At 36.2% G+C, this 21809-nt stretch overlaps 1 protein-coding gene across 7 annotated transcripts in view; it reads right to left on the minus strand.

The window, feature by feature from the left end:
* Nucleotides 1–3499: 3499 nt before the first annotated feature.
* Nol4 (nucleolar protein 4) overlaps nt 3500–21809 on the minus strand; it is a 348720-nt gene continuing 330410 nt past the window's right edge. For 4 of the 7 annotated variants that reach the window (XM_023715387.1, XM_004623567.3, XM_012514701.1 and 1 more), the window contains one exon: nt 3500–5475. In XM_023715387.1, the coding sequence (XP_023571155.1) occupies nt 5282–5475 (194 nt within the window). In that variant the 3' untranslated portion in view covers nt 3500–5281. The remainder of the gene's footprint in view (nt 5476–21809) is intronic. The other 3 variants (XM_004623569.2, XM_004623568.2, XM_004623566.2) reach the window with 1 other exon arrangement.

A 21809-nucleotide genomic window follows, 5' to 3' on the forward strand; every position in this document is an offset into this window, starting at 1 on the left:
AGAAATGAAGGCAATAAACTGGACTTTTAAAACTCAAATGGTTATTCTAAATTCAATAGATATGTTATGGTTAAGCCCTTTTAAAAGATATGTCATCTAATCACAACTAACTTAGACTATATATTTTGATTGTTTAGAGTAAATGAAAAGTCGTTGCTGCTTATCATTAGTGATGAATGTACTAGAATTGCTCATAGAGTTTAATTAAGCTTTGGATCCTCATGCATTCCTTCTGACCTAATGAGTTGGAGTCTCTCAAACATCTCAGGGAATTTCTTGGGTAGAAACAGTTTCTAGGAAAACAATGTGGAGAATGGGTCCAGAGGTATTTTTGCTTTATTTCCCTTGAAAGATATATCTGCACCTTTATCATATTTGTTATTACCTTTAACTTGAATCAGACACGTTCCTGGAAAATCTCATTAAAGTAATTTCCAAAAGTTGATACCTTTTGTAGTTCATAGGAAAGAAAAATAGCAACTTAAAATTATTTGTACAATGGAAGATTTGCTAACTGAGGCTTTTTCTTGCAAGTGAATGGACAAATACAACTGGATACAGAGATATCTTTAAAAAATTAAAAAGGAAATTAAATTAAGGCACTGCAGAATTAGCATAATGGTTCCCCAGAGATAGCAGTGTCCTAATTATCAGAATCTGTGAAGGTGTTTGTTATATATCAGAGTAAGCCGCTGCGATTGTAGGTGGAATTAAGGTTGTTAATTAGCTGATCTTCATAGAAAGAGATTCTCCTGTGCTATCCAGGTGGTCCCAGTGTACCCACAAGACTCTTAAATATTTTGGAGGAGAAAGAAGATTGACTCTAGAAGCTACAGTCTCCTTGGGGAGCCTCCAGAGAACAAGGTCCACTCAACACCATGATCTAAGCTCAGTGAAACTTTCTAACTTTCACAGCTGTAATAATTGTATGCTGTTTGTGGATATTTGATACAATAGCAATAAAAAACAAATACAGGTACATTCATATGATGTTATACTATACAATCATTAAAAGTAATTTAAGAATAGTAGATGATGTAGCAAATATTGACAGTATATCATTGTTAGAAAAAACAAATGATGAAACACTCAGTAAAATCCAACATAAAATATTTATGTACATTTTTGATAAAATCTGAGGATAAACTAGAAAATGTTCTTTATGGAGTCTTGGATTTATTTTTCTTTCTTTCTTTTTGTATACTTCCCCAATTGTTTTTGTAACCCTAAAATAACATATAACTGCCAAACATGATTGACATTAAGACTGAAAATAGATTTTTTTTTGTTTGTTTTCAGTGCCGGGTATTGAACTCAGGACCTTGTACTTGCGACACAAGTGCTTATGCCACTGAGCTACTATCCCAGCCCTGGAAATAGATTTATGTATCAGTAGTATTTCACGTCTTTCAAAACATTTTAAAACAGAGCTTCTGTACATTTGTACTCAAGCCTTAGTTTAGCAAATTTCTGCACCCCAATCATGCATTAGAAGATAAACATTTTAATGTATATCTGCTGTATTTTTTTCTTTGAGTTACATCCTGAACCACGGCCCATTTGAACTCAGAAAATATTTTTTTGACATAAAAGACCAGTTTGGATGATATCTGCATTCATGTATTAATGATAAGGTTTCTCTTTATAGGTTTAACTAGATAATCCCTTTTAATCTCGCCTTACGTGATTCAATATTGGCACCCACTGTTGTTCAAAAGTCACTGCATCTCCCCGTCATGCCGTGGGTATTTGATTTTCATTAGTGGTGAATTTTATTGTAGCTCTTTTTATTTGCAGAGAAAATAACTTGAAGGAAATTAAAATTCTATAACCCACTATCTCTGTGTTTAGTGAACTATTTTAATAACTGTGATTTATCTGCATGACTAAAACTGCTAAAATTTAGTATAAAAGCCTGTATCCAAGACTTAGCATAGGATGTAATGATTCTGTACCTGGAAGCACTGATGATTACAACCAATGGGGAGCGACCAGCATCAGGTATGTCTGGGCTCAAATAGTTACAGCTCACACTGTCTTTGCAGTTCCAGGAGGGCAGTCTTCCTTTCCATTCGCTACCCTTCCCCTCCTCTTCTCTTCCCCTACCTCTTTCTCTCTCTCTCTGTGGTACTAGGGACTAAACCAAGGTCCCACTCACAGTACTGCACACCTAAACTTTATTTATTCATTTATTTATTTATTTATTTATTTTTTTGAGACAGATTTCCCTAAATTGTTCAGTTGCAGACACTTTTTCTACTGTTTTATCTATTTGGTGCAGGGTCTTGCTATGCACAGGGGATCAGTGCTGGGGATCAAACCCGGGTCCTTGTGCTTGCCAGACAGGTACATAGGCCACAGAACTATCTCCCCAGCCCATGCAGGCTCTTTCTGAGCCTATTTTGTAGGATGGACAGAGAAACTGTGTCAATATTATCACATTATTTTCAGACATAAAAGAAACAAATGCCTTTCATTGTATAAGTAACCAGTGTGCTGTGGTTCTCATTCATCTTATGACCTTTCAACTAGTGTTTTTTTTATTGAGTTACACAATATAAAATGTTTCCAGTGACTATGCTTGTGTTGTCCATGGCTAGTTCAAGGAATACTTTCTCACTTACCCTACATCTATAACAGGAAACTGGCTGAAGGGACAGAAACTTCTGGCTGCGCTGTTGATAGTTTTCCATTGCCTCATTTCAGTGAGAACATGAATTTTCCTGCATTTCTCTGAAGACTTTACAGAGAGCTGTGATGCCTTTGTGTTTTTATGACACAGTGTCGAATAGACCCGGCTATTCGTCGGGTATGGGTTACAAAGGAACTGTACTGGCACTTCATTTGAGCTCTGCTCTCTGGCAGGGAAATGATGGGAGTCTAAGGCCATCACTCTGCCAGATAAGAGCAGGAGAAACAGAAGACATTGAAGAATTTAGCCCTTGGTGAACAGGTGAGGGAGTTACAATGGAAGATGAAATAAAAAAGCAAGCACTTGGCTGAGACTTACCTGCTGTATTCCATTTGCTTCATTATCGTGATTAAGAAAATTCTTATCTGTATACTAAACTCAAGCTTGAGTGCTAATCTATGACATGGAAATTATGTCAAAGCCTCTAAATGCTACTACAACCACTCCCCAAGAATGATACAGGTACTTTTAAGAAGAGTGTGAGCTTCTCTTTAAGACTGGAAGGATGGAAAGAGCTAGGTTACTCCTGAAAGCGTGAGGGATAAGAGATAGCAGGAATTTATATTCCTAAATAAGATTTAAATAGTCCAATGAAGTGGCTTACTATTTTCTTTATTCCTTCTTAGAATAATAAGTTCTTTGTTATACTGAATGTTGAGGCTCTGGGGAACCTTGGTATATTTTTGAGAAATAAGTTTGGAGTCTCAAATCCGCTAATGGCAGTCACAAAATAGGATTTCAAATTTTAAACTGTGAAAAACTAGCTATCATATTATGCAGAAAACTTATAAGGTTTCACAACCATTGTTTAACACAGAAATTTGTTTATTAAAACCAAACAAAACAGAGAAAAATTATACCAGCCCTCAATTTTTTGATTTTTCATTTAAATAAGCAAACTCTAAATCCACACCTTAAAAGATGTTTGTGCATCTATGTATTTCCAAAATACTCATATTTCAATAAGATTTTCACATTAGATTCACCAACAGTATCACAAAAGTTCTCTTTTTTTGTTTTTTGCATTTTTTGTTTACATAACTGTAAGGAATAGTAATTCTAGAAACACTAGAAGAAAAAAAGCATAGCAATGTCCACAGATACAAGGAAAAGTGCACATTACTCGGTCACAATCACAGTCATTACTTGAAAAACTATATGCAACAAGTAGATAAGAAATACCACTGATGCCTTCAACTCATTGTCAAAAACTGAATGACATTAATTTTACATGAAATAAGGCAAATTGAGGAATGCACAAAAGATTTGTAATCCAACCGAAGCTCATTGACAGAAATAAATAATTATACAAGAAATATCAACTAAAGTACTTCTTCCTAAGTATGTTAACATAGGCTTGCTTCAGTGCACAAAGAAAACATCACTCAAGTGTATCCAACACTGGAAAAGAAGAAAGAAGGGCAAAATATGGAGGAGGGTGAAGTTCATTCTAAGTCGCAGCTGCATCCGCTGACAGTTCTTTATTTTTAGCTAAAACTGCAAATTATACAAATCATACCAGGAGACATAATGGTCTTTTGGGAAATATTCCTGAAAGAGATAAATGAAAAGAAGACTACACACAAGAGTGCAAATTTTCGGATTGTCACTTGCAACCTCTCAACATTCAGTCATCTACATCCAGTTGCTGCTGGAGGGATGCTCTTACAGCCGCAGCGGCAATCGGGAGCGAGCGGTTCTAAAGGAACCAAAGTGTGAAGGTTTTCCTCAACATGAACATTGAAAACAATTCTTTGATGAAAACTGCTATGGGAAAGTTGCAGTATGGAGTGGATTGTTACTTTTTATTTTTATTTTTTTGAGACCAGTATCCATGTAGAATTGCAGGCTTCTCTTAGAAGTAGTTCCTGATGTGACAATTTTAAGAACGTAGGCAAGGTTTTTTTTTTTTTTTTTTTTCCAGCATCAAGTGTTACTTTTTTTTTTTTTGTAGAAAGAATTTGGAAAGAGGAGGAGGCAAAGGGATATGGAAAAGGTACTTACAGTATTTTCTCAAAACAGTTTTCTTTTAGGACCTATGAAAAAGTTACTAAAGTAAAAATGACAATTCTGAATGAAAAACAAGTTTTCTTTTTATAAAAATTACATATTTTTTTAAAATACAAGATCCTTTTTCATTGTTGTTATATTCTGTAGCAACAAGAATTTGGCTTTTTTTTTTTTTTTGCCAGGTAATTCAGCTTTCAGTCCAATGAGTCAGCAGCGAATTCCACTAATGTTTCAGTTGGATCTTGAGCTACTTTTTTTTTTTTTTAATACCACAAGTTTCTTCCATTTTATCCTTGAGTTAAGAATATGCAGCCTTGTTTGCCCATGATAGTTACGCTGACATACTAAAACAAAAAGCAATAGGCTGGACACACTTAAGTATCTCAAGTACTTCAGAGGTCAGAGTTCCTTTGAAGCACCTTAACACATCATTTTATGGATCAGGGACAATGTGGCATAATGGAAGTATTTTTCTTAAAAGATTGTGCAGTAAGACCAGAAGTACCTCTGCTGGGAAATCAAAATGTCATTAGTGGAAACTGCAAATTTAGAATTCAGTGAATACGGTCATCATTCGACTCAGTTCTGTTGTAAAATGAGATTTTCCAGTTCATCTGCAGAACGCAATAAAAATGCAGCTGATTCCCGATATCCTGCAACAAGCTGTCTCACAGCATTGATTTCAGTTGGACTCAGCTGTGGTCTGGAGCTTGAGCTGCTGGATGACCCTGAACTGGTTGCCAACTGCCTCTTCATGCTGAGATCGGTGGGTCCTAGGAGAGAGCAACCACAGAATTAGATATGGATGATATTTGGGCTAACACCTTGGACGTGAGTGCTCAGTAGCTACTGTTGAATTAATCCGTGAATTCTTTCATGAGAAACCAGTGATGTCTTCAATCAAATACATCTATCCTCAAAAGCATAAGGAACAGTAAGATGCTACATGAGTGGAGGGGGACATTTTTACAGGTGCTTTGCACAGCCTCTGGCAATCACCTTGTGTTAGACATAAACAGTGATGGACTCTGAATGTGTGTTTTTTGGAAAACTGATTTTTCAGTCTATGTTCTGCTTTGCAGATGCTTCTTCCTATTGACATAAAATGATGAGAATTGCAGAAAATAATATTTGCTGCATTTGTTAACAGATATTTTAGACCTTACTGATTCAGAGTTTTAAAAACATCCCAGAGTGTGATTCTGACTCTTTAGTACAGACTTAATATAGAAAGAAGCAAATTGAGGACTGAGGAGCTTCAACAAGGTGATTAGAGTCCCACAACTTTTAAGTGACACAATGAAGACTTTATTGAGTATTTTTTTTTCAGAGAAGGTTTTTTCCCATCAAGGTGAATATTAAAAATATGTTCTCACAGTGGCTTGAAATTTGCTTTTAAAGTGCAAAACCTTTGTTTAGTTATTGCAAACAATACCATAGAGAAATGGAGCATTTAGAATTCTTTTTTTAGAGGGCCGGGCAGAAAGCTCAGTAGAATAAGTGTTTTCCAGGCAAGCACAGGGTCCTGCGTTCAATCCCTGATACTGAAAAAAAAAAAAAAAAAAAAAAAAAAAAAAAAAAGAATCCCTTTTATGTATTGTTAAACTCTCTTCTATATCTTTATAAAATGTGTTACCTAAACTTTTTCAAATTATATGCAATAAATTTATATCTGTATTGAAACTAAATCTGGCATTTCTAACTTAGGACAACAATTTATAATTTTTTGCTTGAAATGAAGAGAAATTAACAAAGTTATTTAAAAATCTTACAGACATTTGTTTTGACAAGATATTTTATGTCAATTCATTTTGATTTTTAAGATTTGGATTATCACTTAAAAACTATACTTTTATAGTTCTCTTTTTTCATTAAGTACTTGCTATAATTATTAAATTTGTACATGTGCTAAATTAAAAAATCTTGATAAAATACTACTAAAGAGATAACTAATGTTATGTTCCCAAATTGTAGTGATTCCATGGTGTAAGCAGGACTTGAACTCCTTTTCCCTAAATGTATGTAATTTTCAGACCCTGGTATTCATTCTGTGAACTAAAACAAGAGGTGTTAGCTTATCTTCTGGTCCCCCTTGAGGCATGATGAGCAGGTGAAGGCCTAAGCCCCTCAGCCCTCTACCCTGAAGAAGGCAGATGTCCCTTGAGAGGGAAACAGCTTCCCTTGGAATTTAATTAGAGGACAAACAAGACTAGCACACAAGAACTCTGACATCTGGGAGAAGCTTATTTCCACTTCTGCAGTAGCCTTTCAGTGCTTTGATTTTTCTAGCAGGAGTTACCTTTCATTTGTTCTGCTATTTACAAAATTGCACTATCAACACGACAAGCTATGAAAGTGCGGGGATCTCACTTGCAGAAACAAATTACTGAACCTGTGTTTAAGAAAATCACTTACAATGTCTAATCTATTTGAAAAGTTCCCAGTGGATTTTTACAAATCCATGATGTAGCAGGGTTCTGGTCTCTGAATGAACAGACTTTAAATTTTGTTTTATTCTGCACATTTTAGAAGCCAGTGCCAATAAAATCTTATTGCAGATTTTTCTCACAGCTATGTAGATGTTTAGTGTTGAGGTGCTGATTTGCATAATTGCATTAAGAGGTATGACATTTATGCTGATTTTGATTTCAGTCCTAATTATTGATTGGCAGTTTAGACAGGAATTGAGAGGAGATAGAGGCCAGGGATGGTTCTTTTTGGGGTACAGGAAGCTGATTTTAAGGCTGCAGTTTAAGGGGAGCTCCCCACCTCTGGCTCAGGATTCCAAATTTCCAAAACAAGACATGGCTACTGTTTTCCTTTAAAAGTTGGTTAACATATTCAGATTTTAGGCAGTTCTGCTATCTCTGTATTCTCTGGAAGAAAGACAAATTCATTATTTTGGTTTCTTTTGGATTTGGGCACCAAAATTTTGTGTTAAATTCCTAACTACAAGGAATCATTGTTGCTAAATATTTATTATTAAAATATTCAGTGTTAGAGTTGGAGAGACAAAAAAATCAACCCATCAATAAAAAACATTCACAAATTCACAAATCATTTAATTTGTGACTATTCATTCTAAAAGCTCTGATTGTCACCAGTATTCTTTTCTGCCTCACTGAATTAATATCATACTTGGTTGGTCTGGTTAAACTAACTCAAAACAACTAAATGCAATAACTAGAATACAAATCAATTGTGAAGTAAAAATTAAAATTTGATGAACATGCTGGATTTAATGAAAACACAGAAATACTTTTGGAAAGAAGGCCACTGAGAAGAATAGCTATGGAAAATTTGGACCATTCACAAGACAGAGGCCAATGATCATCACATTGAAGATGCTTCAAGACAAAATGATTTTAGTACCAATGTTAGGCACACACTCATAAAACTTGATGTTACAGGTTGTATCTAGATTATTTCCCCAAAGTCTCATATACCCATAGCTGGGGCTTTAAGGAGCTGGCTATCTCTATGTGAGTGTGGATCAAGGGAGTGGAAAATAAATTAGTCCCATGACTGGTTTAGCATTATTCTTCTCATAGGTAATAGGAAGGCCACTCAAGGCATGAGTGGAACCACACAAAAGACTTCCAAGGATAGATCCTGGATGGGATAAAAGACAAAGGGAGGCTTACTGCCTTCTGCCTGCTGCCTGCTGCCTGCTGCCTGCTGCCTGGTGCTCCTACTTCCTGCCTGCTTTGCCATGAACTGTTTCTCCTCTACCATGTCCCTCTAGTGCATTTCCCTGCTTTGGAGCCAACTAACTGGATGGAAACCTCTGTGCACTGTAAGCTTTTCTCCTTTGGGTATTGGGTATTTTGTCTTAGTAACAAGAATGTAACAAAGACATTTTCTTGATAAGACATTTGTTATATAAGCACCTACATTTTTATCTAAGTAATACAGACTAATTGTTATGATCATTCTGAAAAGCTGAATACAAGATTAAAGATATTTTATGCTGACATACAATGTTAGAAAAATTAAGACTCATATACCAAAACTAAATCTTGATTCATTTTTTTAAATGTTGGACATATTTACATTAAATGTTAATTAAATGAAAATGTGCTTTCATATTTCTTTTATAAAAATTGATTGATTGATTGATTGATTGATTGATTGATTGTATTTTAGGGAAGGGTCTACAAGGTGTTCAGGGTCTCACTACTAGATTGGCCTCAGTAGTGATTTTCCTGTTTACAGCCTCTAAAGTACTGAGATTACAGGCACATGCCACCATACCCAGTCTCAATCACTGACTCAGTGTGCCCTGGGGGCAGGACCAACACAGCACACTGGGGATCAAATCCTGGCCCCTGTGCCTGCTTGCAGGGGCTTTAATCCGCTGAGCTATTTGGCAGGTCCCATACTTCTTAATTGTGTTTTTAAAATTTAATTTTATTATATTTTGAAAAGTAAGAAAATACAAGAACAAAAAATCAGAAACAAAGACAGAAATAGTTTAACATACAGCAATGCTTATGTTACAGATTTTCAAAACAAGAACAGCTGATTAACAATTATCTATTTTTACCATCAAATCTTTTGCTCAGATTAACAGATAATAGTTATATAAGGTTGGACACATGATTGCATATTACTGCTTGCTATGAAGAAACCTTAAATTTTGTTTTTCAAGTAAATTATCAATCAAATATTTTCTTTCCACTTACAGTAAATCTTTGGTCCTTCTTAAAAATGATTCATTATTATAGTCATATTTTAGTCTCAGTAGTCTTTGGATAGTAAGATCTACTTAGTACAAACTTCTGTTTGAATACTATAATATAAATTCTATTTTTAAGGAGTCTGGCTACTGTTTTTATGTACCAGAGCTTATATTGAGAGTAATAATTTAAAACTTAAAAAGAAAAAATCAAACCCTATGAAGGGATGCTTCATTTATACCTCATTTAACATATTTTTTTATCAGGTATCTGTGTAAATGTCTGGCACAAAATAAGGGCACAAAGAACATTTTGTAATAAATGAATGAGAAGCGCTATATTCTTCCTACAGCCAACCTTGAAGATGTAAAAAATAAATGATGTCATTAATAACACCTAATGATGGTCAAAAGAAAGCCAGTCAGACATAGAACACAGTGGACTGAATATAATTAATTTAAATAATCTCTAATATATCTGAATATCATTATTGTTATAAATCACCTACAAGATTGTTAAAAATAACTTAAATGGAATTGCTTTTTTGTAATAATTTCCACATGAATTTTTGCTGAGAAAGCAAAAAGTTGTTACTGTCCATTTCTAAAGAATCATGGTTTTCCCCCGACAAATATCACAATTAATCTTTAGTTAGACTTAACATCAACCTGAGCAGCATGCAGCTTTTCCTACTTGCCCTTCTTCATCTAGCATATTCAATCTTAAAATGTGACTCTGACATATTTGGATACCTGGAAATTCATCGAGCGATTTAAATTTAATTGACAACACTTTCAGACTCATGCTTTAATACAGGTGTCAGCAAACTTTAAAAGAAAAGCAGTAAATATTAAATGTAGTAAAAATCAGGCATTAATTTAGGTACTGTAGGCCAAGAGGTATAACTGGAAATGTCATGTAGGTACTTGAATAAAAAGAGAGAAAACATAGCCAGTCATAATGGCATATGTCTAATATCTCAGCACTCTGGAAGGATGAAACAAGAGGATCTTAAGTTTGAGCCAGGCTAAGCAATTTATTGATTTAGGAAGACACTAATGCAAAGTTGAAAATAAGACAGGGCTGGGGATGTATAAGAGCTTAATGTGAAGACCTTGGGTTCAGTTTCCAGAAGTGGGAATTTACACTAAGTTTTAATGGACAAAAATATCTGTTGAAGAAGAAAGTAAAACTATAAAGCTCTTTTCTTAGAGAGGATGGACAAAAACACTTAACAGAGGTTTAGAGTTAGCATTTCCTTTGGTCAAAATCAATTGTCAATGCTCATTCATTAATGCAAATCCATAGTGAGACTTAATATCTTTCATCTTTGTAAATGTCTTTCTTTGCAGACAATTAATTTGAAATAGAAGTATCTGGTCATAAGCATGTGATTTGAAATATATATATATATATATATATATATATATATATATACATATTATTTGGAACACATTTGTTGAATTCCAGAAAAGTCTTCCGTTGATAATTTCTTTTAGCAAATTAATGCACCTAAGATTAATTACTTACAATTTCAGGTAGACCTAGGAGTGAAAAACACTTTGAAACAGGAGAGTTCCTTCTATATTTGCAAGTCTAAAGCTACTGTCAGGCCTATAATATGCCCTTAGTGAATATATCCAGAAATTGCTTCATTTTATCAAGTTTTATAGTAAAGAAAGTTTTTAATGTAACTTGCCATTACTTAGGATTCAAAGAATATCGGTCACCATCAAAATTTTTCCATGACATCAGATTGCTTTGCTTTATAATTTTAGATTAGATTCATCAAGAAATGTTGCCAATTCTGCAGCTAAAAGTAATTTCCAAACCATTTATTGTGTAGCAGTAGTGCTCGAGAACGTGTCTTTCTGGGAAGTTTCAGTCTTATCTCTAATCTGAAAATACTGCATTAAGATTTTATCACCACACATTAAAGTGCTATGTGGTAGGACAAGTCAGGAGATACAGATTCTATTTCTGACCACATCTCCCAGAAACAGACAGGGTCAAATTGATAAAAATAAAGTTTAAACCCATGGAAGACTCAATTGTATTCTACAGTGGTCCTGCTGATATCCACTGGGCTTCACACATCTTAGCATATTTTACTTTAGATTGTACTGAATTAGTTCTTTCTCAGCTTTGTAATTATCTCAGCTATAAGTGCTCCATGCAGACTACTCAGAGACTCATTCTCTGGTCACTTCAAAGGCACCAGCCCACTGAATAAACTAGAGAGTACTTTCAGTAACATTTTCATCCTCCAAAAGACAAAATTATAATTTGGAATTAGTTGGTTTGCTGTTTAAATTCATAATTGATCGATAATTCTAGTATCTCAGTTTCCATGAGAATGTGAGCATTATTCTCCCCATAATACTAATAATTTTATAACACTTTTTTAAAAATATGGTTTCACTTTGTAATTTAGGCCTTGAACTGGCCTTGAACTCTTACTACGAAGCCAAGGTTGATCTTGAGCTCATGGAGATCCTCCTACTGAATCTTCTCTAGTGCTAAGATTACAGGACTGTGCCACTATGCCTGACTTACCAGTTTAGTAAAATTTATATCAGTAAGTGAAGTGACTTTTGTTGTTTGATTAATAAGCCACTCAGAAATTTATTTTGGCTGTATAGTAATCCCTCTTTTCCTTCCTTCCTTTTTATTCCTTCTTTCCTTTCTGTGTCTGTCTCTGTCTCTGTCTCTCTCTTTTCAGTGCTAGATATTGAAATCAAGAACTCAACACTAGACAGGAGCTTTGCCAGTGAGGCATACACCCAGCTTGCTAAATCTCTTTTCTTATTTTTTTGTGATCAGATGTTCAAAAGGGGTATTTGTTGATGATAAATTTATTACTTTTCTACAAAAGCTTAAAAAATTAAAACTCCATCTTTATAGCTAAATTAGCATATATATTACATAAAATATCAAGTAAATATATGAAAAAAATGTTCAGTGCCATTGTTCATTCAAGAAACGGTAATTAAAACAACACTGAGATTCCATCTCACCCCCCAAAAAATGGCTAACGTCAAGAAGTCAGCCAATAACAAATGCTGGAAGGGCTGTGGGGAAAAAGGAATCCCTGTCCACTGTTACTGGGAATGCAGACCAATACAACCACTTTGAAAATCAGTGTGGAGATTAGAAAGCTAAGATTGGAAGTCCCATTCAACCCAGCTAATCCCCTCCTGGGTATTTTTCCAGAAGAACTGAAAATACCATATCACAGCAATATATGCACCCATGTTTATAGCAGTACAATGTGTCATAGCTACTCTTGGAAACAACCCAAATGCCCATCAACTGAGGAATGGATAGAGATGATGTAGTATCTTTACACAATGGAATATTATTCACCTATAAAAAGGATAAATTTGAGGCTTTTATCAGTAAATGGATACAACTAGAGACCATACTGTTAAGTGAAATAAATCAGACCCACATGTGCAAACATCGTATTGTCTCCTTAGTGTGAGAATCTGAAAGAGAAAATGAAATCTGAAAGATATAATAGATGCTGGGGAAAAGGAATGAATATATTCAAAAGGAAGGAATTACTGAGTTGAGAAGGACAGGAAGAGTGGTAGAGATATAGCTATGTATGTAAGAAGGATGGTTTGGACAACTATAGTATTGATTTCTGCTGGCCTATAGAAAGGACCAATTAATGATTAACTTGTTTTATCTCCTTTTTTTCAATTGATGGTCCTTTTTCTCTTCATAGTTTCTTATATATTTCTTTCTTGTCGATCAGAATGATTCAATATGTTGTTGGTATGGCTAGAAAGGAAGATCCAGTAAAATAGTGCCTGCAATGATGGAGCAGAGGAGAAATTGTTCCCCAAAAAGACTAGTGAAAAAAAAGACCAAATATTTCAGAAGAAGACAATAGAAAAACTGGCCTAAGCACAGTACAAGAACCAGCAGGACTCTAGCCTTTGAAGGTTTGGGGTGGCAAAAGGGAAACATTTTGCTTTGAGAAGAGAGCCTCAGAGCACCATTTTCCATAATGGCAGCCACCTAGTGAAGTTGTTCCTTCAGATTTGGTTCACAGACATTCAATCCCTACAGCCAAGAGAGAAGGAAGTCTGGCTTCTGTTCCATCTGGCAGCAGACCTTGGCATCATTCATGTGGTATTGGTTTTAGGTGTATGCAGTATGCAAGAGCTGTGAGGTCATGAAGGCTTCCACCCAAATTTCAGAAGAAGGCCTGAGAGGCCAGGCACCGTGGCACCCTTAACAGAGCAGTGTGTGAATCTGTGAGTGTGATGCTAAAGGTACAGTGGAGTCTGGAGAAAAAACATGGAAAGCCTATGGAAAACTGCAAGGAGGGATCAGAGCAGGCCCAAGAGAGAAGTCATATGAGTTACAACCACCCACAATGCTGTAGAGGCAGAGTCACTCAGGTGCTTTTGTGTTCACAACTTGCCTTGGATGCTGCACTTGGAACTACAGTACTTAATGTCTGCCTCACTGGATTTTGTACTTGCTTTGTCCAAATCCTTTGTATCCCTCTATTGGTATCTTTCAAAATAGAATGCTTATCTTGTGACACTGCACGTTCAAAATATTTAACTTTTCTTCTATTTGTAAGGAGCTGACTGCTAAGAGTTTGCCTTAAATCTCATAGCCTTGGCAGTTGGACTTTTCAGCAATGCTGAAATTGTTAGGACTTTGCCAACTCAGAGATGGGCCAAATGCCTTTTTTTTCTTTTTGTAACAGGGAAAAAACTCAGGATCTGGTACTTTCCAGGCAGGTGCTTATGCCACTGAGCTGTATCCCTGGCTCTAAATGCCTTTCATATAACAGGATTTTCATGAATTATTGGAGGGCAAGAGTGGAACATTGTGACTTGTTTCTAGATCCCCCCCCAAGCCTTAGGCAGTCATGGGGGGGAGTTTCTTTTAATAGGTGGCTGGATCTAGTGTGTCCAATGCTGGATTGATTCATGGTGAAATGCTGGAAACAAGGGTACTAGGATTAAGGGTGTGAGTGCCACCCACTCTACGTAGCCGAGATAAGACAAAGGGGGTAAAAAGAGCTGTCCTTTTCCTTTGTTATTTTGCTGTCTTGTGGCCTCCATGAACTGTCGTCTTTGATGCCTTGGAGTCAGCCAATTGTAGATTGCAACTACTACAAACAGTAAAATAAATAAATGTTTCCTTCTTTAACTGTGGGTATCAAGTATTTTGTATCAGTGAGAAAAATCATTAAAACACTGGCTCTTTGAAGCACAAATTAGAGGATATTATTTCATCAATTTTCCCATTTCTATCAATAATCTTGAAGCTGTATAGTCAATGTAGTTTACTACTTTTAGATTAAATCAGATCACTAAAGAGGATTATATTCACTAATAGGTTTAAATAACCATGGTTATCTCCTTGTGACCATCTAGACACTGATGAGACTGTTATTCACATATATAACATATATAATTTTAGAACCATTGGATAATTCTGTCTTGCAGTGGATCACTTAGCAATTCAGAAGGCAAACCCTATAGTATGTGGACTCACCTTCCAATGCATATATTTCTACTAGATCTATAAATTGTACATCGAAGTGGGAAGGGCTTACAGCAAAGGCATTTGCATGTCAGTCAAGACCCAAATGTCATGTAAAAATATCTAGCACCTTCAAATCACAAAAGATAATATTAGGCTTTTAGCCATGATTGAAAAGTTAACATTAGAAAAGAAATAAGGAGCATCTGGCATTCCTAATCTCCTGGAGTGATCCACGCAGACAAACCTGAGATCTGGGGAATGGGATGGTGGTAAATGAAAATCTGGATGCCTATTTCGGGAACGTCCATGAACACCTGAGACCTGGAAGGGGAATGTTGATGATGGCAAATCCAATTTCCATATAAAAAGTAATGTTTTTTATTTCCTAGAAACACAGAATGTGCTGAACTCCCCCGGAGAGCTCCTTTCTGAATGGCACAGGGATGGTGAGACAGTGAGATGTAACTGGTTTGTTCTATTACATCCCTAGAGGAAGTGTCAAAGTTCAAAAGAGATTGTGGAAGGAAAATAGCCCATGCCAACTGTAATGAGCTCATGTCACCTGAAGATTCCCCTGAACAGTTACCAGCAGGCTCAAGAGGGCAGGTCCCAGAGTACGAACAGGCTCATCTTCTCATTCCTTCCCTTCAGTGATGGCATAGTGCAAAACTCTCGAGAGGGTCTTAAGAGTACACAGATCCATTTTACTGTACAGCAGCAGTAGCAGGGCTTTTAGAGAACTTCTCGGAGCAGCACCTGATCAATACTGAATTGTAAAAGCAATTACACATGCTGGGCGCTGGGTTGGGGGCCTGGGAGCACACACTTCCCTGTTTTGAGACTTTTTCTTGGGTTCTGTGATCTACAGAAACCCAGTGAAAATTGGGAAGGCTCAGTGATAAACTGAAGGATGTTTCATTTGATTCTTGTTGGTATTTTCCAGCCAATGATTAACATAGCTTTCCATCATAAAAATTTACAAATAAGTATCACCTCTCCCCATCTCTATGTATCTCAATACACACTTCAACAAATAATTGTCACTCTCAGGTGAATCATAGACTGTTAGATTCTGTGGGAAAGCTGGATACATAAAAGGAACTTGGGGCCAAAACTGTGGTAGTATTTCAGATATTTGGGCTTGGTTTTCCTAAACTTTATACAATTTTTTTTTTTTTTTTTTTTTTTTTTTGGAACCGGGGATTGAACTCAGGCCCTTGCGCTTGCCATGGAAGCACTTATTCCACTGAGCCATCTCCCTGGCCCCCACTTTATACAATTTTAAGTTCCATCAAAATACACTTCTTTGAAAGTTTATTGCATCTTTAGCTTTAGCATAATTTCAGTCAATGCCAAAGAGATTGTCAGTACCTATGTTATAATTTCTGTAAGAATTGACTCATTTCCAAACCATCAAATAACTAAAAGCTACTTAAGACCCAAACACTTTGAGTTAAAACTATGCAAGATACATCACTTGCTTCTATAAGATTGGTTCTCCCCTATATGTTTTTCCCTCAGAAGTGAATAATATACACATAATCAAATGAAAAAAACTGGTGGAATAAGTGCAAACTTTTTTTGTAAAATCATGCAGAGGCCAATATAATACTGTAAAATGGCATTAATAGAAATTTCCATCATGAGGAAAATGTTTCTCTGTGCTGTTCAATACAGTAACAGCTTGCTATGTGAACACCTGAAATGAGTCTCATTATAAAGGATGAGCTGAATTTAGAACTTTATTATTTTACTTCATTTCAATTTTAATAGTCCATGAGATTAGTGACTGTCACATTGAGATAACAGTGTTATAGAGAAACCTGTATTTGAAAGAAAGAGAAAGCAATCAAAATAAGGATACATAAAAGAGTAGGATTTTGAGTAGGGAAATACCTTGATTAAGACATAAGAGGAACACTCACTGCAGAAATGCCTTACTCACATAGACAACTACAAGTTGGAGTTTGTGGTGGAAAAATATCCTAGATATAATACGTAGAATTTTTAATAAATGGAGTTTCACTATGCGCTGCACAATGTATTTTGACAAGTCAATCAGCTTTAATTGGATGTCTACTGCGATATGATAACTGCATAATCCCAATTTAGTTGACATAACTAGATAATGCAGTTACCTTTCTTTACATAATCCTGACATCAAGCAAATCTGCCCATCTTGTGAAGGGCTCCTGAATTCACTTTAGGGGATCACCCGCTTGGGGGAGTCATTTTTCGTCTCTACTCTACAAAGTGATTTTCCACAAAGTTTTATAGAACATACTTCATGTAATTTCTTCACAACAAAGACATCCAGCAGTTTCCTGGGGCAGAATGACAATGTTCCTCTCCCCACACATGTGCACTACTTCTTTGCCTGTGGCTATCAAAGCAGAACACTTTATTAAGAGCTGCAAGATAAAGGGAAAAGGTGTACCTTTCCCGCCCACTTGAATAACTATAGTAATCATTTCTTTCTTGAATTAGTGGCTTGAACTGAATATATTTTAAAGCAGAGTTTATATATTTAAAACTATTTCTCTGAAATATTTGAGTGAAACACTTATCTTCCTTCAATATATTTTCTTTAGATGACTAAGAAAATCAATGAAAATGCTAATAAGTTATATTCAAATTTAACCGATTGTTCCCATGCTTAATTAAATTTAGTCATGATCTCTGAAGAGGCCCAATACTTTAGAGAAACACCTCTTTTCAGTTATCATTCATGTATCAAATTAGCATTCACTGAGGATGAATGTAAGCCAGTTGTTTACAGATAGAGATAATGTGACAGAAAAAGTTCCTTTGCTTGCTCTCAAACTGTGCATATTTTCATGCAGACCACATACCAAGAATGCTAAGTAATAAGTGAGATCCATAGGTATGATGGGAAAGCAGAGGAAGAATACTTAGCCAGAAAATGAGGGAGGCAACCAGTAAATGTTTTCCAAGCATCGTAACAGTTGCAGGAGAGGTGTCCCTGCATAAGAAATGCCATAGTATGCATGAGGATGAAGAATTCAGTTATGAACAATTAAATCTAAATTTCTTTGAGATGTTTAGATCAAGTCATCTGGTGGAGAAGCAGACAGGCAATCTAAACTCAAGAAAAAATGGGGTAGGTATGCAGATTTGAGAGTATGTTGCAGTTGAAACCAGAACTAGTAAGCTCTCCCTTACACCTTGGTAGAATAATAGGGAAGGAACAGACAGTATGTATGGAAATTCCAGCATGAAAGAGCATGAATAGAAAAAGAAAGAAATGCCCACAAAGGTAGCCAGAGAGGGCCAGTGAGATAGCTCAGCAGACTAAGCACCTGCTTAGGCAACCTCGGGGACTGGGGTTCGATCTCCAGCATCACATGCTGTGCTAGCTCTGCTCCAGGCATGCTGAGCTGGCCACCAAGTCCTGGCATGGTGACACAAGCCTGTAATCCTAGTACTGGGGATGCTGACAACAGAGGGTCACTACAAGTCTGAGCTGTGTAGTGAGATCCTGAACCAAATACATTTTAGAAAAGAAAAAAAAAAGTTTCCGGTGGCTGATGTGAGAATCACAAGTGATGTGAGAGTGCATTATCATGGATACTGAGAGTATGGACATTTCATGTCTAAATCATTAAGAGAATCAAATATGTCCTAAAAATCTATTACAATGGGCCAAAGAGCTTCAGTTTGACATAAATACAGTTGCTTTCAAATAACTCAATAGCAAGATGATGCAGACAAAATAGTTATAGTGGGTACCAGTGGAAAGGAAGAGAATACAGTGAATAACCATACGCACCCTGACACTGTTCATCTAGAAGGCTACCCATGTCACTACAAATCAGCTCTAGCATGACTATGAATCCTACAGTCCAGCTTCCTTAAACTCACAGCCCTGATCCAATGAATCTTTAAAGCCAACAGTTCTGAATATTAGTGAAGAATATGGAAGATAATGGCTGTAAAGATTCTGGTGAACTAGATATTGCCCCACAAATGTTAGTTATTATGGTCATTATTAGTACAATTTAATCCTGTTAGAGTTCATCTGTATATCAGTCCAGTTTATATCAGAGTTAAAAAACAAATTGGAAAGTCTGTTACATGGAGTTTGTGGAGAGGAAACTCCAGTAGTTAAATTATGCATTATGCTTATAATTTAGGCTTCACAGATCCAATGGAAAACTGCAGTAAGCCACAATTGCCCTCTCTAGATAGCTCAATGGGAACTTCCTGGTGGAGAGGAAGCGTTCCAAAGTCCTCTGCGAATGGATGACATAATAAAGGGAGGGCTGGCTGCTTGCTTACTTCTCATTTCAGTTGGATAATTTGAATAAATTCTTTATACAAATTGTAACTGCTGTCAGTTTGATAATGTTCCAACTTGAAAATTTGGATTGTTGGGTGCAGACACTTGCCAACTCTAAACAAATGGAAGCCGGCTAATAAAAGATTTGAAGGGCACCCTGGTGTCATTACTAGACAGAATCTTTTCTTGCTACCGAGTCCCCAGCATGGGCCTGCCTTCCTTTGAGCATCATATTCAACATTAAGCAGGAGTTTATAAAACTCCTCAGCTGCTGTGGGCCCATAAACTGATGAATAAAATGGATTCTCCCTACTACACCCAAGGAAGCCTCAATTCTTTCTTCACACCTTTCATCTCTTTGCTTCTTTTTTCTATAGCTCTGGGGATCAAGCCCAGCTCTTTGTGCACACTAAGCATATGTTCTACCATGGAACCATAGCCCATATCTTCCTATGCTTTTTATGAGATAAATCCTTCACCCTAGTGCCTGAGCTGCAGAAAGGTCTTTGTACTATTCTACATTTACTTCTGGCATCATTTTTTTTTTAAATTTTAAAAACTCATCTAGTAAGCCCATGTGATTAAGTACTCACTTTCATTATGGCCTTACTCTGGGAAATATAATAGCAAAAAGATAAAGTTTCTTATGTCAAGGACTGCACATCTACTTAGGGACAGACATCTGAAAATATGTGTCACAATTCAATGAAGTAAGCACTGGAATAGAGGCACACAGGAGTGCAAGGGGTAGAATTTAAAGTACTGTGACATTTAAACAAGAGAAAGAATGTTTTATGTCTTTTTATCACAAGTTTCTTTAGGTCATAGATTCCGCCACACTAGCTTTGTTTCCACTAAAATTATGATTTGACCATAGGAACCCAACATATGTATTAGCTTGACTCCAGATTGGTATTAAGGTATCATTTTTATTATGACTTTCACCTCTTTCTTAAACAATTTACAGCTTTCATGTTATTTTGCCAACGTTAGTTTAAAAGGCCCTCGACATACCTTTTTTCTGTTTGATCTTTGATCTCTGTCTTATGCTACCAATTGGAATCAAATTCCCAGTTCTGTCAGTTAGTGGTTTGAATTGAAATTGTCCTCATCTGCTCTATGAGTTAAGAAGGATGCACACTAATGCAACCGGGTCTTTGGCAGTTGCTGCTCCCTTCCTTGCAGATGCACAAATCCTAAAATCAAGAATTCTTGAACAAGAGCGAATGGCCATCAGGTGAAATGTGGGCGTCTAATATAATATTGATTTTCTGTGGCCTCCTTTCTAGCTCACAAGCTTTATGCATATGTATATAGTTTATTTCCTAACAACTACAACTCTGTTATAACAGATCTTTATCTCAGCATACAGAAGGCAATATCCCAATTGTCAACATATTTGATCTTGGAAAAGTCATTTCATTTTCCAGGGCTATTTCTTTCATTATAGCCTTCAATAAAGATATTGCTGTCAAAATATTTCCCAGATCCTTGTAGAATGTATCAACCTATGATGGTGAGATTTTTTTTTTGGACAGGAAAACTTCTAGCTAAGATGAATTCCTGCACAGTATGACTATACTTATATCCAAACTGTAAATTTATAAAACTTGCTTTGTAACTACTTAGATGGGTGAATATATGGAATCTATACAGAACTTCCCAGGTGACTTTTGAGTACCACAACCATATAGGTAGTAATGATATCAAGGTCCTGTGAGTGTGTGTATGTATATGTGGGGTTTCCTATGCCACATGGTTCACAGTACATGTTCAGGATGCTGTCACAGATGATGATGATGATGATGATGATGATGATGATGATGATGATGATGATTACTATTATTATTATCTGGCCTAGTCATGGGGTCATAAATTTAAAGGAAAAGCTGGAATGATGGAGTAGAGAAGGAATTCAGAAGAAAAAAGCAACTTGAACAGGATAGACCACAAAGTAGGACAGAATCCTGTTATTTCTCTAACAACAGTGGGAGAAATCCAAAATGCAGGATTTAAATAGTGAAGTGATGTGACCGGATGTGCTTTTTCTTAAAGATTACTTTTCCCTTTCTGAGATGAACAGATTGAAAGGCAAGAGGGACTTCCTTCTAGTAATCTATAACAAAACTCTTTCAGATTCCCTCTCAGGCTTCACTCGTATAAGAAGTTGCCTCACAGTGGGCTCTTCTCATCTCAAAATAAATCTTTCCAACTGTTCTGACTTGCACTCTTTATAAATATTAGCTTTATTATCTCTTCCCCACCCATAGCTCTCTGCTTTTTAACATTTCTAAATGCTTCTGTGTGACTTACTGAATAAATGAAAGAAACAAAATGGAGAATGATGCTCCTGAAGTCCCAGAGTAGCCTGTGTCCAGAAGAGTCACATGCTTAGTTTATTTGCTATTGTCAGTGTCTTTAAATCCTTAAAAAGAAGAAGCCTCAAAGCCTTTTATTCTGTGTGGGCTCCCCAAAAGTATTTATCCACTTATGGAACAAAGACCTGATAAGGTCTCCAAGGTCCTAGTCACCAGGAAACCAGACACATGCAAGCATGTGCTTTCCTATTCTATATGGCTGTTAAGTCAATCCGGTTGACAGTCAGGAC

The sequence above is a fragment of the Octodon degus genome, unplaced genomic scaffold (assembly GCF_000260255.1).
Source record: "Octodon degus isolate 3935 unplaced genomic scaffold, OctDeg1.0 scaffold00003, whole genome shotgun sequence".
Lineage (NCBI taxonomy): Eukaryota > Metazoa > Chordata > Mammalia > Rodentia > Octodontidae > Octodon > Octodon degus.